Here is an 18,549-nt window from a genome sequence, read left to right on the forward strand (position 1 = left end):
ATTTAATGGTTGAAATCAATGACTGTAGAGTCATTGGTTAAAATTATCTGATTGAGCGCACGGGTAGAGCAACGATATGCTAAATGAGGTTTAGATTTCATGAAATAGTCTTACTCAGTGGTACATGCAACATCTATAGTTTGGTCCACAAATTGTAGTATTTTTGTTACATTGTAATTACATATGTAATAACTATGTAATAAAGAGTCATATATGATGAATACCAATGAGCAGTGATTCACACTATTGCTAACATATAGGCTTGATGCCTGCTGCATGGCTAGAATGTGCATGCATATAAAACACCTTGATGAACAGTATTTTTACCCTCAGTTGTGTAATAACTATAACCATGTAAGTTACTTGCACCCAATTGCATACTGTAGTCAATGCGCAGCCATTTCTATTTTCAAATATTGGGCTGTAGTTGTACCAGCCAGCTAGCACAGACGATGGAGATGAGCAAAGCATGGAGACAAAGAGAAGCACAGCGGCTTGTGTGTAGCAGACGCTCTGTGCCCCACCTCTCCCTCGCTGGCTCTCCTTCTCTCGCTGTGGGCCTGGCTGATGAGTGAGTGGCCATTACAGGGCTTTGTTAAAGCCTTAATGTGCCACTTTGCCCAGGCCTCCCGCTCTGAATGCCAGATGACAGAGGAGAAGGGGGACAACGAGGATCCGGCTGAAAGGCGGCTGGGATGATGGTTGGCTAGGTGAATCGTTGGCATCTTTCTATGTTTCTTTCTTTGTTTCTGTCTTTCTTTTTTTCTTTCTTTCTCCTGTCTTTCTGAGCTAGTCTTTCTATTCATTCTCCATCTGGCCTTACTTCTCTTGTTTTCTGCCATTCTTTATGTCTCTATGTTATGCCACTTATGTTATGTTTATGGTTATGGTTATGGTATAGATGCTTTTTTCCAAAGCAACATTAGTTAAAAAATAATAGTTTAAAATAAAGTTGGAAAAGCCAACAATAGTAAACTTAACAACAATATCAATTAAAATATCAAATCTCAACAATGAAAAATAGAATTTTTAATATGAACAAAACTATAAACATACAAACCATAAATCATTCATCGAGATGATCATCAATCAATCATCAGGAATTCATTAATTTAGTGTAAGGTTGAGGTTGACAGATGAGTTTTTAAACACTTGTTGAAAGTCCCAAAGCTACCACAAGAATACAGAGCACATAGGCAACTCATTCCACCAACCAGGAACCACCAAGGACAAGAATCTTGATTGTGACCTCTTAGCGCTAATGGGTGGTCAGCACAGCAGGTTCTCATCAGAGGACGAGAGCTGGACCATGGAATTATGTCTCCCTTTCTTCCTGCCTTTTTCCCTCCGTTTGCCTCCCTCACATTCTCACCTCCCTCCAACACACAATGTGAAACTGATCTGGTCACACTTGTCACCATGTCTGTCATAGCTGTGCCCCTTTCATTGGCGTGAGCAGACCTCTGTAAGGCCAGCCTTTTTTGCATTCCTGAGACAGGAATTTACCTCTGTGTGTGTATTTGTTTGCTATTGCTATTGTCTAAGCTGGCATTTGGGCCCCGGGCCTCGGTTCCCGGCACCCTGCTAGGTAACCCTCCTAGTCTCCCTTCTCTCCAACCAGGATCTCCTCCTTAATCTGTTTGATATCATTTTTAATGTCTCAGTGCGAGAAGTAAGGGTGTCCGTTGTAGCATTGTAAAATAAGTGTATATATGTTTTTTCTGTAGTCTGGGAAAAATGGTCTGTGTTCTGATGAACACACTCCCATTACCTTATCCTGATAAGGACGCTCTGTAGGTCGGTGGTCTCCATATGTGAAAATCGTCTATATGTTCATTTCTGTTTTGAAGCTTCTGTTCTGGCTGGAAACTTAAGGGTGGTGATAACTTTAGTCTTGGAATCATCTGCTTATCAGAACTCCCACGTGTGTGTAGTTGAATCTAATGTATGTTATAGTTTAACTATTAGGTCTATTTTAGATTGATTGTTGGATTGTCTTTGATACTTTATTGTTGATTGTGTCTTGAACACTGATTGATTGTAGTGTATGATTATCCCTGGCATTACATTGTTATGTTAACTGGTAATCTGTAACATTACTTTCCTGAGATTATGTTTCTGGTAAGGAATCTGTTCAATCAGATACCTAGGCAGTAGGGGTGTAAAGATTAACCGATACATATCGGTATCCATTTTTAACGTGTAAGATACAGCTACATCGATACATGAAGCCCCGTATCGGAATAAAACTAAAATGAACCGGTCGTTATTTATCGATTTACTTGTTACGAATCGGTTCACAACCTTTTCTCCTCGCTCAGACTCTCATTTACGTTGCAAGCAGCGCGTTCATCCCACTTCCGGCTTTGAAACTATACGTGGCACGGAATTGTGGGTAATGCAGTTCATTTTTGGCTACATTCATTGCCCAAAGTTGTCAAAGGACCTCATTACCCATACATCTACTGCAACTTAAGCACGTGACAACTTGCACTCGGCTGTTTTTCCTCTTTTGTTTTTCAAAATCCAGCGCGAAAACGATAGTTTGAGTAGCCTTACGTTTGATGAAGGGATTTCCTTAATGTTAAAGAATAATTTGGCCCTTGCTGCTAAAATGATGCACAAATTATTATTATTTTGTTCATATTCACTCAGAGTTGTGGCACTGAGTTTCTGGTTTCTGCATATTAGGTCTACCGTTGGAACAAAATAAGCCCAGAGAGTTCATTGATATGTAGGCCTATTTTATTCTTGTAGGCTATGAGAAAATGCCAACAGTGTCTTAAGCTCTGTTTTATTTTATTTCGGTATTGTCTTACCTTAACAATAGGCTACAGCTCCTTGAAAACAATCAGATATAACTCTATACAATCTATGTCTATATATATCTATTTTTATGTTGTATTTGGCTGCTGTGTTTGACTGAAATGTAGACTATTATTTTTTTCATTTCAATATGTATATGATACAAACCTCAGTTTAGATAATCATATTCAATTGATAAAGATAGTCAATTTTTTTGCCTAATTGACAACCATGACCATGATAATTGATAACATAAAATTAATGTGCACCTTGAGCAAATGATAAATCTTTCAGAATGCTTTTCATTCTTGAACTGCATCGAATTGCATCGAATCGCATCGCATCGAATCGTATTGAATCGTTTTTTATGAACATGTATCTTTTCTTGTATCGAATCGTGCCCATGTATCTAGATGTGAATTGTATCGTCTTGAGAGACATGAGAGAATTCACACCCCTACTAGGCAGTGAATGTATGAATTTTTAGTTAAACCGCATATATTTTGAGGGCTCATTAAACTTGAGCAGTCCCTGAGCTTTTCCAGTAAATTTCCACCAAGCCTCTGAGCCTTTGAGTGGGAAAGCTAGGCCTAACTAGACAAACTGCCAGAGTCACTAAACAAGTAAGTTAAAATTAATCTATTAACGGTCACTGAACTGAGAAGTAACTGCTAAGGTGTTGGATCCTAAATGATTAACAGATAAGCCTTTGATAGAGAGCTAATTCTTTGGAAGTACATATTACTAATTGTTGATTTAATACTTCATAGCCAACAGTTTATCTGTGGCTAAACTTTATTATAAAATTGGAGTCAGATTGGTTAAGAAATCATTGTAATTCAACTCAACCTCATTGATAAGACAGAACACGCATCTTCCCAGGACATTAGTGTACTGTATATTTCCCGGCTTTCACCTCTCACAGAAGTTCCACTATAAAAAGTTCCACATACACTTGAGTTGCTGAGAGCAATGGAGCAGTAGCACCTCCACCAGCCTGGGTTTGAGTCCACAATCTGCTGTTTCTGTGTGTGTTGGATAAAAGTGTCTTCTAAATACCAGTCACTTTACTTTACTGTAAAGGTGATGGGTGATGCTGAAATGATCATTTCAGTATATCATACTGTAATGTGAACTGAACCTCCAGGAACTACTGTAGTATTGAAGTAGGCTTCCTTGGCTATAATGTGGAAAGGCTTTTTTTTGACAGGCACTTTCACAAAATGCAATATCCCATTTTAAGTCTTTCCATTTTCACTTCAACAGCTAATTTGGCTTCTATGCTAATTAGCATAGATGTACATCCCCTGTAATCGTGAGCTAAATAAAAAGTATTTTATAAGTATTTTAAAGTAAGTATTTTAAACTTTCAAATATTTTAATTGTACTTTTATCATGGATTACAGTGTTTATTGTTTTATATGATTATTGCTCTGGCAGTAGTGTGCGGCTATAGCTTTAAGAAAGTGACTCTCTCAACCATGGTACATATCTTATTCCCAATGCTTGATGTCACAACTGGCATCTAGCTAATCAAAAAACACTCTTCACAGACATCTTGGAAATTAGTTGCCATACTTCAAGGTATCAGGAAGCAGGAGTTTTATTCACTACACCCCCCTCCCACCACACACATGCACGCACACACACACACACACACACACACACACACACACCACCACCACCATCACCTGAATATATTTCCTCACTTGCTTTTCATGCACAGATAGACTGATGTATTTGAGTGTGCCTGGCTATGCATACATGATCAACCTAGGTAACACAGTTTTACTTTTTATCATTTGATTCCCATTTTTTATTTATATGTTAACAGCCATAGTTTTACAACAGAATGAACTTAAAGGCTTTTTAAAAATCTGTTTGCAGTAGAAATTAACTTTCCATTTTTAAGCAAGGGGCGAACAAAAAATAGTAGTCTTAAATATAAATTAACCCTTTGGCTCTCTGAAGGTATGATTGTAATTCTAAATCACACGGTGGTATCGCTGAGATTGAATTCGACTGAAGCTCTGAAATTAGGAATTTCAGTGGAAAATTCAAACACAGTCACACAGTCTCGCTAGGGGCTAAAAAAGAAGAAACCCTCGAGAATTGTTGTTGACCTTACTTATTTTTAGAACACTGTTCCCAAAATCCAATACATCTTAAATGTGTGTGTGTATGTATGTATGTGTGTGTGTGTGTGTCTGTGTGTGTGTATGTGTCTGTGTCTGTGTCTGTGTCTGTGTATGTGTGTATGCATGCATCAGTTTCACAATATAATATGTGGTTGAGGTTTTGAAGTGCCACTTGTATCCCTGGTATAAGTGATGGCGGCTTAGTGCAAATATTTTTCTCTGACCCAGTGTTGCACAGAATCCTTAGTAAATCAAGCAAATCTTTTTCATGTGAATTTAAAAGTGAACACTGTTTCTCTTTTGATGATTTTTTAATGTTAATCTTGATGCTACTGCCGCTGACGATGATTATCTTTGAACTTCTCTTCTATAAACAAGAACAACTTTTAGAGTTTCTATTCACCAAAGCCAAAAATTGGGGTTCCTCGTTTACATTTTCTCCCTTATTTGTTTGTTTGTCCGAACACGCCTGACAACCCCAGAAGGATTAAGATTAAAGACCCAAAATTTCAAATGATGTTATTTTCCACTGATCGCACATTAAGCCTCCTCCTAATAATGGGACTGTGTGTGGACATGAAGCCCTTTGCTTCATTCGTTTATTTTTGGACTCTCATTTTTATTTATTTTTTCCGCCCGTCGCTAAGTCTCAAAGCCAGCTATCTGGCATGTGTGCAGATGGAGGGCAGTGGGCATTAGCGCTGAGGATGTTTCATGTGGAACACAAGTCCCATTTACGCAAAATTAGGATACAGTGCAGCAGCGAGCGCTCTTTGATGTCTGACTTAGTCAGGGGTAGATTAGGGTTGCATAGAGCAAAGGATAGAGAGAATAGAGCAGAGAAGAGAATGGAGAGAAGAGAAGAGGAGAGGAGAGGAAAGCCAAAGAGAAGGTAACAGGGGAGAAAGAGAAGAGTGTTTGTTTGTACCATAGTTATGTTGTCAGTCTTTTTGTCCAGCAGTGAACAATTATTAAATATCATTCAACTTATTATTATTATTATTATTATTATTATTATTCAAAACTCATGACCAGAGCAGTGTAGTGCATATCATAAAGCATTCAGCAATACTGACTGTGAATAAATAAACAGAACTCAACAGTGTGAAATGGCTCACTCCATAAGATGATTCTCAAGAATGTAAACGACTTCACAGGAGAGTGTGGCTGCTTCGGAGGGAGCCGTTGCTGTTTCAGTAAAGCTTTCCCCTCAGCTCTCTTTTCATATTGCAGCTCAGTGTCCTTCCACTACAGTCTCCTGTAATCTACTTCAAGGCTGCGCTCCCTTTTTCCCTCGGAATGGGCTGTTAATATATGATGAGGTTCAGGCAACTATATTAACCTTTCTCCATGTGTGCGATCCAGAGGGCCGTGTTGAGTTGCCGGAATATTCTGAGGAAATTGCCATTAGTGGCAAGCACTTGACCTTGATTGATTGGGCGGCTCTTGGCGAGGGACTGCAAGTCCACTTCACTACGACTAACTCTGAGTGGCAGCACAAAGCCGGCGAGATACATAATGCAATGTCAAATCACCAGAGACTCGTAGAGCCTATTATGCAGTTCCACTTATGGCAGAATTTCACATGAGCACAGACACTTGTTCATTATAACTGGTTGAATGTCAACATACAGTAGTAATTCTCACATTCCTTTGGAAGAGTGAATACCTTTGAATGAATCCATACATTATCAAAGTGAATGTCTTTGAATGGATGCATACAATACGATCATCTGTTTATCCTCAACCTGACACGCTGTTCTTTTTGACTGTTCGTAGGAGTATGACGATGGGTATGGAACAGCTTATGACGAACAAGGATACGACACCTATGACAACAACTACAGCAATCAAGGTCAAAAGTAAGTCTGTGTGTGTGTTTGCTGAGCTAAGATGACCTAAGACTGTGAGAGGTATTTATGTCGGGCACCCTCTCACACACATGAGAGGAAGCTGGGCCAAGTGATCCCTGTGTTTTCAGCTCCTGAGCTCTTACACGAGAACTTCAACTTCCAAATATATTCCACTATTATTGGCACATTATGGGTAATGCATGCCAGGCTTTCACTCATCTACTGACAGATGCAGGATGAATATGGCAAAAGGAAGAACATAAACATGTTCTCTTTTCTCCTCTATTCTTCTGTGAATATGTGAAATATTTGGCTTTCTTAATGGCAATGTTTTGATGTCAAACTGCACTTAATTATTCTATTTATAGGCCATTGGGAATCATTATGAATAAAATATAAAACAGATCATATGGCCTGTGGAAAAGAGATTTATTGTTTATACAGATTGTTTTAACATGCAGTGTAGCCCACAATATTTGCAAGCAGAAAAATATAACGGCAGTAATTTCAGGAGGAAGTTGCATTTTCATGAATGTGTCACCTTCTTGTTGACAGTCGTGTGTGTGTGTAGGTAATTTTGAGAGAGAAAATAACTCCTCGTCCAAATATTTGCTGTTGATGTTAAGAGGCAATAAGGTCAATACTTACTGTATAATATTTCATTGGAGGAGCCTTCCATCGACCAATCCAGGATCTCCGGAACCTCTGAAATATATTCTTCATCATCCGGTTACTTGAATAGCCAATTCAGTCTGACAATCTTACTATATTTTTTCCCAATCTTGGAGGTGAAGATCCATCCTGTTTGATGATATTCAGATCCATACTGTGTTGAGCTTTAGGTGCTGCCTAAGAGGGTGCGTGTATCCATACATAATATATGTGTTCTTACATACCTGCAGAACCTTTCTAAAGTTTTATAGCGCTTTACATAATGGTATTTTGAACAAGCACATAGACTTGCTACTTGATGTTTAATATCCCCCTGAATTTCTTAAATGTTCCCAATGCCACATACTATCCTTAATAAATAAGGGCAGTATTAACAGTCACACAACAATGCAAAGGCACAGAGTTAAGGCTGGACGCCAGTGGCAGGCTTTGACCAGAAATATGCCATGCAGTGTTATTGCATGCAAATGAAAGTGTGCATAATCATTGTGAAAGCATTCAGATGGAGGGAAAGAGTGTGGCTAATGGAAGAGCTTGGCTGGGGACTTTTATTGTTGGATGTGTGTGCGCCACATGAGCGCATCATATCCTGTACAGTGATCTGAACGGTGCACAGCGTGGCAGTGACATGAATACATTTGGAACAGAAAGCTTTTCAGTTCAGAGCGCTACAGACGTGGCAAATCTATTGTGCACTTTCTTATTTTCAATTTTCAGAACTTGCTCATAATTCCCACCAGAGACTTTTCAAGTCAGGCATTTTTCTCATATCCTTTTTTTTCCCAGGGTCATTGACCATCGCTTTTTATTTAGCTGTGAGACTCTTTCTCTATAAACAAATTAATATTTATAATGTCACATATACTGTGTATGCAGATGTATTTTTCACGGGTCGGGCACAGTTTTTGTCTTTTATCTATTCTTATATTTGTTGCAGTGTGGTGGTTTTCTTTGTCTCTTTCTCTCTCTCCCTCCATCTTCCCCCTCTCTGTCTCACTCCTTCTCTCTCCCTCTCTGTGTCGCTCCCTCTCTCTCCTACCCCCCTCCCACCTTCTCTCTCTTCTCTCTGTGTTTGTGGAGGAGTTCTTGTGATGCTAAATGTGGAGTATTGATTTTTCTTACATTCAGAGAGCTATCAGCCTTGTCGTGACACTGCTGGTCAAAGGCTCTGTTTTCGCCTGTTGGCTTGTTTGCTGGTGCCATGCTGTTTTTTATCAATCTTGTCTCTTCTTTGTCACCATTCCTTTCCATTCTCTCTCATCAAGCCATACCCCCCCCCCCCCCCACACACACACACACACACACACACACACACCCATCTTCCTCCAACATCCCCACCCCTCTCTTTGACCTCTGTGGCTGAATTGGAGAAAGAGGCAGGATCGTTGCTGCACTTAAGGTGTCAAAAATGCATTAGAGTCCTCTGTAAATAAATAATAGCAGGCGGAATGAGAAAGAAGAGTGGCATTCTGGTTTATCAAGGGTTTCTCCATGTTTCGTCTGCTTCTGTGTGTGTGTGTGTGTGTGTGTGTGTGTGTGTGTGTGTGTTGGGGGAGGGGTGTGATGTGGATGTGTGTGTGTGTGTGTGCATGTGGACGTACAACAGAAGGAAAGGCTTTTCTTGATGTCAGTTGTCCAGCAGCGCACAGAAAGTGTCCTTTCCTTTCTCACCCCTGCCTCCATCTCACTCTCCAGTATCTCTCTCACTCTCTCTCTCTCACTCTCTCCTTCTTTCTCTTTCTTTCTCTCTCTTTCTCTCTCTCTCTCTGACCTGTTCTCTCTCACAAGCCTGGCAACCTGTCAGAGGTGAGAGCAGTAGCAGTGCAAGTAAAGTGCTTGAAGAGCTTGTCTGTCAGATAGATATGCATGGTCTTGAGGTGTGTGCGCGTCTGTTTGTCTCTGTGTGTGTGTGTGTGTGTGTGTGTGTGTGTGTGTGTGTGTGTGTGTGTATTATACACGGGTGGAGTCGTAGAGGAGATGAAGTTAGGTGTGTGTGTCTGTTTGAGGGTGGGGTGTGTGTGTGTGTGTGGGGGGGGTTGGTGGGGGGTGGTTGTCCATGTAGCACATGGAGACAGGCCCCGGGTTGAAGCCCCCGCTATTTGTTTTAAAAGCAGCTTTGTGAATAATCACGTCAGCTCAGGGGCACAGGGAGTAAAAAAGAGAGAGAGAGAGAGAGAGAGAGAAAGAGAGAAAGAAAGAGACTGAAGTGAAACACACTGTACTGTAGCCCATCACGCAGCGCGGTACAGCGCAGCACAGCACAGCACAGCACAGCCTGTACCCACGGGCTCTCTCCGACTCCAAAGAGAGATCCTCAGATGTGCTCCCGAGGACGCCGACGCACCAGCTAATGGGCTGAGGCTTTGGAAGACACTACCTCCAGAGGCACTGCATTTGCTTTATTTGCTTGCTTGCTCACATGTATTTATTTATTTGTTTATTTGTGTATTTATTTCATATTTATTTATTTGTCTACTGACTTACCCTCCCTACCACTGCTTCTCTCTCTCTCTCTCTCCATCTCTCTGCCTTTCTCTACCTCTGCCTTTCTGTTTCTCTCTCTCTCTCCATCTCTCTGCCTTTCTCTCTCTCTCTCTCTCTCCATCTCTCTGCCTTTCTCTAAGTCTTTTGAGTACACAGTCTCCCCCTCAGCAGGGCATGATGGTTGTCTTTGCTGGCTCCGTCTAGAGGCGGGGTATGATAAAAAGTGTGAGCAGACTGAGATACTGTTGTTGACGTTAATGCAGCATATGGCTTGAGTGTATGGTTTTATGAAAGACTGATCCCAGCTCTGATGTTCAATGATTTGTTCAGAAAGAAAAAGAAAGCAGGGGAGGTAAGAAGGAGAGAAATTGACGGAGAGAGAAAAAGGCTGAGAGGGATCTGATCAATCGTCTGTTCAACAGTCCGGCTTTGTGAGGTGCAGCAGTTAAGGAGCCTCTCCCTGTGTCTTTGCAGCCAGTTTCCCACCAACCATAGTGTCTTAGTGTGTGTGTGTGTGTGTGTGTGTGTGTGTGTGTGTGTGTGTGTGTGTGTGTGTGTGTGTGTGTGTGTGTGTGTGTATGTGTGTGTCCACTCTTGTTATCCTGCCACACGCTCTGTGTGTGTGTGTGTGTGTGTGTGTGTATGCGCACAAGTGTAAGAGTGAATTCACGGATCACCTGTGTGCTAACAATGCATCACAGTGCCTGAGGAAGCACGGTCACACACACACACACACACACACATACAAAGGGAGCTTGGATAGAGGATAACAAGCGCACTCATTTAGCCTTCCCTGCGACAGCAGCTAGACCAGCCCACCTTCTAATGAGAGCAGAAAGGCCGACTTTCCTAAGGATTTAAATAACGGCTCTGCTACGGTTTCATACATTCATAACAAGTGTATGCCTGGTGACTTTGACCTTTGCTGTTGGTGTGAAGTGCTTTTGGAGGAAAGCATTTTGGGCATCCTGTATTAGACAAAGCACTTTCTTTCTTCATTGTCAGGAAGTGTTGACTGTTTGTCTGTCGGGTTATTTTCAAGTAATACACCTATGTTTTGTCTGGATAATAACTGTAAATACATATGTGCTGTTTTATTGCACATAGATGTTCAGCGGTTGAGATTGTTGATCAATGTGGACTTGCCTATTTGTCCTGTTTTGTTTGTGTTTGTTTGTTTGTGTTTATGTTAGTATATTAGACCCTGTGTTATGTGCTGTGCTCTTTCAGTGGAAAGGCGTTTTAAACCCAACAGATTCTCTTCAATCATGGCACTGCTAGAAGTGGATTACTGGATGTTTCATCATAGGCTGCTCTAGCAAACATCAGGCCAGGCTTTGGTATGGATAGGAGATACCTCCCAGAATAAAATATTTTTTTGTTTTTGCCTCTCTTGTCTGCTATTTGACGAGCAGACATGTTGAGATGGTCCAATTTCGGTGTGTGGATAGGCTCGTGTCTGGTTCAGAGAATGTTTGCCTTTTCCTGTGTACAAAAAAAGAGACAACAATTTTGTTTCAGACACAGAAAAGGCATTGATTTCACAGTTATGTTTTCTCAACGTGGTTTTTCAACTGGTAATAGAACATTCAGATCCACCCATGATGACAAAAACCCATAATGGCACTGAATACGACCAAACAACACCCTAGAAATTATTTGATTTTGAATGTATCAGAAGTGGGGATGTGAGTGAATGAGACATATCCCATTTCCCAGCATACTCTAGCCCCCCTTCATACAAATGCACACACACACACACACAAGCCTGAACTCTCTCTGTCTCTCACTCACTCTCTCTCTCTCTCTCTCTCTCACACACACACACACACACACACACACACACACACACACACACACACACACACACACACAGACTCATATACAGATACACACATACACAGAATACACACACACACACACACACACACACACACACACACACAGAATGCACAAACACAGTTGGCAACCTTAGGGCAACCCCTGCCAGGCGTCCTGACGTGTCGAAGACATTATAGGTTGTTAGGTAGTTGGCATCTCTGGCAGGAGAGTTGGATGGCAGACAGTTCAGATTACCTCCTCCACCCTCCAACACAAAGACCAGAGGCAGGTGCCATCACGCCCGGTGGGGGGATGAAGGAGTCTGTGATGCAGGTGTGGAGCTGAGTGAGATCACCTCAGGGGGTTCAGTCCCTGTGCCGTGTGCTCTGATGGTCTGGGGGAAGTGATCGGCTGAAGGTGAATGGAGTCAATGGAATGGAGAAAGAGAGAGAGAGAGAGAGAGAGAGAGAGTGTGTGTGTTTGTGTGTGCATGTGTGTGTGTGGGGTGTGCTGCATGGGTGACTGCATGGGTGTGTCTGTATTTGAGATATGAGTGTGTGTGTGTGTGTTCCTGTATTTGCAAAGGCTTTTGTGTGTGTGTGTGTGTGTGTGTGTGTGTGTGTGTGTGTGTGTGTGTGTGTGTATGTTGGTACATGTGTGTGTGTTTTCAACTGGCTGCAGTGACCCATGGGCGGCTCGAGCCTCTGCGGTGCTCGGTGCCTGGAAACTTTATTTCACTCCTGACACCTGTGGGACCTCCGTCTCCCCTCGTCTCTCCTCGTCTCCCCTCACCTCCCCTAGTCTCCCCTCACCTCCCCTCCCCCTCCCCTCCCCCTCCTGCCCACACACACCCCTCTCTCCCGTCTCCTGTCTCCCCTCCCTGCCGCTGTCCTTTTCAACCAGCTCCCCCCCGGACCCTGCTGCAGTGACAGACCCAGAGAAGCCGGCTTCTGGAGCAAAGCTCAGTGCTGGAGACAAGGGCACTTTTCTGAGAGTGGTCTAGTTAGAGGAGCTACAGCACAGCTATAGGATGGATGGATGAACACGCCCTATTATGATGCATAACTGAAGTGCAGATAATGAATGTGCATAACAGAAAAGTAATTTACTGACTGATACATTTTGCTCTGGTTTGGAAGAGATGATACTATAATTACCAAGCTAATGTAAGCGTATGGTCCTTTTAGAGTTATCAGCTGCTGAGGTGAAATGCATGGGGAAACACTAGGCCTGATAATTGTGAGATTTTAGAGGGCCTTAGTGTGTTTTCTGAATTTAACTTCATCACTTCTGTGAACACAATAGTAAGAGACTACTTGTGATTTTGCTATTTATAGATATGTGTTTATCAGCATTGTTTGGGGATATTTATGGAGAGTACAGTAGGTATGTGAGGGTAGGTTTTTTTTTTTAATTTAATTTTGTACACAATGCAATTAAGAGCTCTTTGTGATTCTCAACCTTTGATTTGACAGAACAGTGTCACAAGAGAGTCCCAGGTGCCTTTGCAATCAGAAACTGCTTTTTTCACTGTGAATTTTCATGCTGGACTCAAAATGCATACTTTTCTCCTCTGGCCCAATTTCTTCAGTCTCCCTATTTTTTCTCTTTCTGTTTTTTTTCTCTCCTTACCAGTGGATGTGCTATATTTAGCTTCTTGGGTTAACTTCTGGATTCTAGAGGTTGGTTAACTGTAGTCACATCTCTCTCTCTCTCTTTCTCTCTTTCTCTCGCTCTCTCTCTCACTCTTTCAATTCAATTCACACACAAGTCTCTCTCTCTCTCTCTCTCTCTCTTTCTCCTGTGCCATATCTGTGTCTATAAATTTGAAGTTAGCTAGCTAGACCATGGCTGCAGTGGACAGACAGATGCCTGTTTATTTCAAGTTATGTAACTGACCAGCTTCTGGTGGGAAAAAAATATGTATATGCTAATGCTACTTTAACATTGTCAGTCAGCCAATGTACATCATTTACAACACTACTTGAGGAGTATATCAGCAGCATTTTGGAAACAAAAGCTAAGTCAGATACCGTTTTTACCAGGTCATGTCAAAACAGCATATTGCTGCAGTTTGCCATGACCTTTATCAAGTACCACCACTATTAACTGACAAGTATCTGGACCTATAACAGCCTCAGCCAAATTAGAAACTGTGTACGTCCTCCTGCCACGCTCCCAACCTCCATTATTACCTTCCTCTGACCTTTTGACGGAGTGGTTTAAAGTCTGTGGTGTAAGAGACTAGAGCTCCACTTCACCTTATTAGATTGACCTGGCACACAGTACTGTAACATATCCACACGACACTGGGCCTGACATCTGCTCCAATCATAATAAGAGAATAAAATAGTAATGAATGCATTTGCAACTCTGTGTGCTACAAAGGTTAATATAATTGGAGTAGTCATAGAAAAACTGTTGAATATGAATGAAGAGGCAGCAGAGAGGAAATTGTATCTCTCTTTAATCTATGTGTGTATCTCTCTATCTTGGTCTCTCTCTCTCTCTCTCTCGCTCTCTCTCTCTCTCTCCATCTATCTATCTATCTATTCTTTATTCTTCCCCTTTACTGTAGCTTCTCCCAGTGCTGGTCGCTAGACTCCCTGGGGTCCTGTAGTAAAAAAAAAATTAATCTTCTACATTACAAGTGTTGAAATATTACATTGAAATTACGTTCCATTTATATTCAAACAAAATCAGTCTTAAAAACATAATAATAACAAAAGAACAAAGTCAAGCTTTCACATAGTGACTTATACAGTATCTGACACAGTTCTCAATGTTTTTAATATCCAAAGAGAGCCTATTCCACATTACAGGCGTGTCTGTCTGTCTGTCTGTCTGTCTTTCTGTCTACAGCAACTTCTGATACTATGCTTGAACCTTTATGACAAAACAGCCTGATAATGGGGGAGCAAATGTTTTTTTGAATATCGAAGGGGCTCGATAGTAGGATTGCGGCTATGTGAAGAGGTCAGAGAGGGGTCTTCTGATAACATGCCATTTGGCTGTCTGGCCAGACGCTTGGATGAAGTTTGTGGATTTCAATATTTTCTAGCCCTACAACATTATCAGATGTCCAACAGGGGAGTTGCTGCCTAGCAATCAGTAGCTATACAATCACACAGTGGTTGTTGATTTTGAATGCTAATTTGCGAACAGATAGTTGCCAATCGATGCAACAGAATAAGGCCTTTTGTGCTGTTAACTGCACCATTGTGAGCCAAGGAAAAGGCAGCATCCATGTTCTATCTAGGCTGCAGTCAATCAGTAACTGAATTTCCTTGTCCAATGGCTTTGAACCAATTTTGGCTGCGTACAAGAAATCAAGACTTTGGACTGTGCCAGTCTCTGGTGGGGGAAAAAATGTAGATATTATGTGACCTCATTCGAATCAAAATCAAAGAATTTTGGCAGAAACTGGAGAAAATATTCAGATTCAGTCTGAGAAGAGAGAGAGAGAGAATGATTGAAAATGGTGAAGATACTAGGATACACAAGACTCAATGGATCTTAGATAGATACATAAACAGATGGATGGACGGAAGTAAACAATCAGATGGCCAATTCGACAGAGACAGGCATACAAATAATGTACTTACCCCACAGACAGTCTGACTGAGGGGCCGACTGAAAGACAGATAGATAGGCAGACAGACAGATAGATAGGCAGACAGACAGATAGATAGACAAATAGATAGGCAGTAAAACAACATGAGCTGTAGCCCTGATCCTGTTCCTCTCCTCTCTTCCTCTCCCCTCTCTTCTCTTCTTTACCTCTACTCTCTTACTCTACTGTTCTACTGTTCCCCTCTCTCTTTTCTTCCACTCTCTCCTCTCCTCCTCTCCTCTGCACTCCTCGACTCTCTTCCTCTCATCCTCTCATCCTCTGCTCTCCCAATGGAATGTGTGAGTAATGGCGGTGTGAGAAAACAGCGTCCGGCGGGGGACTTGTACTACATCATTCAGATTTACTGCCGCCATCTGTTAAACGACACCGGGGACGGCCACATCGGTACTTAAGATCAGCCGCGCACCGCCATGACAGACGCTGTCAGACAGCAGGTGGACCTGTTGGATAGCAAGACACACACACAAACACACACACACACGCGCGCACACACACACACACACACTAGCCAGTCCCTCACCCTATCCTTAGGCCAAGGCTACCTAATGGCTGTTTATTTCTGAAGAACAAGACAGGAACAAGAATTTGGAGACAAATTGCAGCAGAATGTGTGTGTGTGTGTGTGTGTGTGTGTGTGTGTGTGTGTGTGTGTGTGTGTGTGCGTGCGTGCGTGTACGTGCATGCATGTGTGCGTGTGTGTGCGTGCTTGCCTGTGTGTGTGCGCGTGTGTGCATATGTGTGCGTGTGTGTGTGTGTGTGTTTGTGTGTGCACTTGCGTGCCTGTGTGTGTCTCCACTGGCTGAGACAAGAAGAGAAGCTGTGTGAGGAGGAGGGGTGTGGGTGTGGGTGTGGGGGGGGGGTAAAGCAGGCTTGGGAAAGGTAGAAGCATCCAGCTAATAAATGTCAAACTGAAGGGAGGAACCACTTACGCAGTCAAAAGGCTTTTCCACTCCCGTGACAGTGCGATAGTTGCGCTCGGGTGAGAGACGCTGTGCGGCACCTGTGTTGACATGTAATCTCACACCACTGTAGCACACACGAGGCCGTGCGCCCTGTCAGAGGAATGCTGGTAAAATACCGAATCGATGATGATGATGAATGCACAGAGAGAACACAGGCTTGGCAGATCTTGTTGATTTCAGAAGCTTGGTGCTTCTTTCAATGTGTCAGAGAGTTGTAATGCAAGAGCGGTGATAATGATGATCTTTTCACTAAATGATCTTTAAAGATATATCTTTTTTTTTAATTTTTTTTTTATCAACTTTTGTTGTTGAAAGTTTGCTTATCCTTTGAAGCCATCTGCACAGTTGGACGATCTTGTGTTTTAATTTGGTTCTCTCATCTTTAGCTGTCAACATGTTTTAATGAGAGATCCATGAATGGCAGCTCGTGATCAAAAAAAATCATTAATTATTGTTATTTTTAATTGAAGAGTTTTTAATTAGCTCAACTAGTAGTATGTTGCTCTGTCTGAAATGTCTTCCCAAAACTTTTATAGTGACTCATAGTCTTCAGTTCATCACACAGCTGCATTTGACTGAAGCAGGTTAGACCAAATAAGAAAAACTTAAGAAAACTAGCTCTGTTGATGTTATGGCTACGGCTCACAGCTTTGCCCTTCACTACATTGTCTGACAGAGAGGATTGTACAGAAGAGAGAGAGAGAGAGAGAGAGAGAGAGAGAGAGGGAGAAGAAGAGAAAGAAAGAGAGAGAGCGATCGGGAAAGGGAAGAAGAGGCTAAACATGGCAGCGTTGTGCAGGTATCGATGAAACGTCACAGCAGAAATTAGAGGTGCTTAACATCTTTTGGAGTGCAGCTCTTATACGCGTTAAAGCCAAGGCTGCACTTGGCAGGTCGAGCCAGTGCTGACTGCAATTTTGCTGGACAGAAACCCATCGGCCCCTCTTTCACATGCTAGCTTTTTGTTGGCGGAGAGGGAAAATGTTTACGCCTGTTTCACCCTCAGCTTCCAACACACAGACACACAAACACAAACACAAACACAAACACAAACACAAACACAAACACACACACACACACACACACACACACACACAATCACCTCAACAATAGCAGAGGTGTTTTTTTGTACTGAATGTGACCTGGAGGCATTCTGTTTGTTTAAATGCAGACTTTTATGTCTCTGGGAGCTGGTACTAAAACGTGCCACCTGGTTGGACTAGCAGATCCAAACGCATCTTATCACCCATGGCCATTTAGACTTTTCATTCTGCAGTTGTTCATGCTTTTAGACCTCTCTGTTGTGCTCTTCTTCATTTACTGTCCTGCTCCTCTTGTCTCTCTCTCTCTCTCTCTCTCTCTCTCTCTCTCTCTCAGAGTTAGTGATGTATGATGTCAATGGCACCTTTTCAACCCAGGGGCAGCATAGAGAGAAATGGTGAAGACACCTCTGCCAGAGAGAGTTTAATTGTAGCCTTTATGCAAATCACAGAATCACAATAGACGCTCAGCACAGGAAAATGTAAAGTTTTCCCATCAAGTGAGCTAAGACTTGCTGATGCGCGTGGCGTGGGAAAACAGTGAATTATATCCTGTATTTGGTGTCTTCTGTGCTATCGCTATGCATTTGTGATGTGAACCTACTTGATAACATGATTCTGCATGGCCGTCTGTAGATTAAAGAAAGACTCAACGATAAGAGGTTAGAGAACTGTGTAGTATGTAAAACATGCATTCAGACAGTTTACAGGTGAAACAGAGACACCTAGGGCATGTCAGCATCTTAACACGGAACTCCAGACACAAATGTTTCTTCTTGTTTTGACTTTCTGGAGGAGTAGTGCTCTGACAGGCTGGCACACAGCACGTAACGGAAGTGCTCTGTTCCCGTAGTAGCATCTGTTGCACAATTAGCTTCCATGGTAATGAATGGAACAGGCTACACCTGATGTGATACCGGCGCATACATTCGGAAAAATTAGACCAGTCTTCTATTTTTACGCCCCTCAAGTGGAGCACTTCAATTGTGGACCTGGTGTAGCCCAGCTGTGAGTCTCCAGTGGTCAGTGAAGTTTATTTCAGCACACACACACACACACACACACACACACACACACACACACACACACACACACACACACCCTCCAGACCTCCTTCATTCCTTTTTTTTGTTTCTCCTT

At 42.1% G+C, this 18,549-nt stretch overlaps 1 protein-coding gene across 3 annotated transcripts in view; it reads left to right on the forward strand.

The window, feature by feature from the left end:
* The window catches only part of khdrbs3 (KH domain containing, RNA binding, signal transduction associated 3), a 152,098-nt gene that overhangs the window by 121,582 nt on the left and 11,967 nt on the right, over positions 1-18,549 (forward strand). For all 3 annotated transcript variants that reach the window (XR_006026143.1, XM_042076819.1, XM_042076818.1), the window contains exon 7: positions 6,723-6,805. Coding sequence is in view for 2 of the 3 variants with exons in the window: in XM_042076819.1 (XP_041932753.1) it covers positions 6,723-6,805 (83 nt within the window). In the remaining variant the exon portion in view is untranslated. The remainder of the gene's footprint in view (positions 1-6,722; positions 6,806-18,549) is intronic.

The sequence above is a fragment of the Alosa sapidissima genome, chromosome 21 (genome assembly GCF_018492685.1).
Source record: "Alosa sapidissima isolate fAloSap1 chromosome 21, fAloSap1.pri, whole genome shotgun sequence".
Classification (NCBI taxonomy): Eukaryota; Metazoa; Chordata; class Actinopteri; order Clupeiformes; family Clupeidae; genus Alosa; species Alosa sapidissima.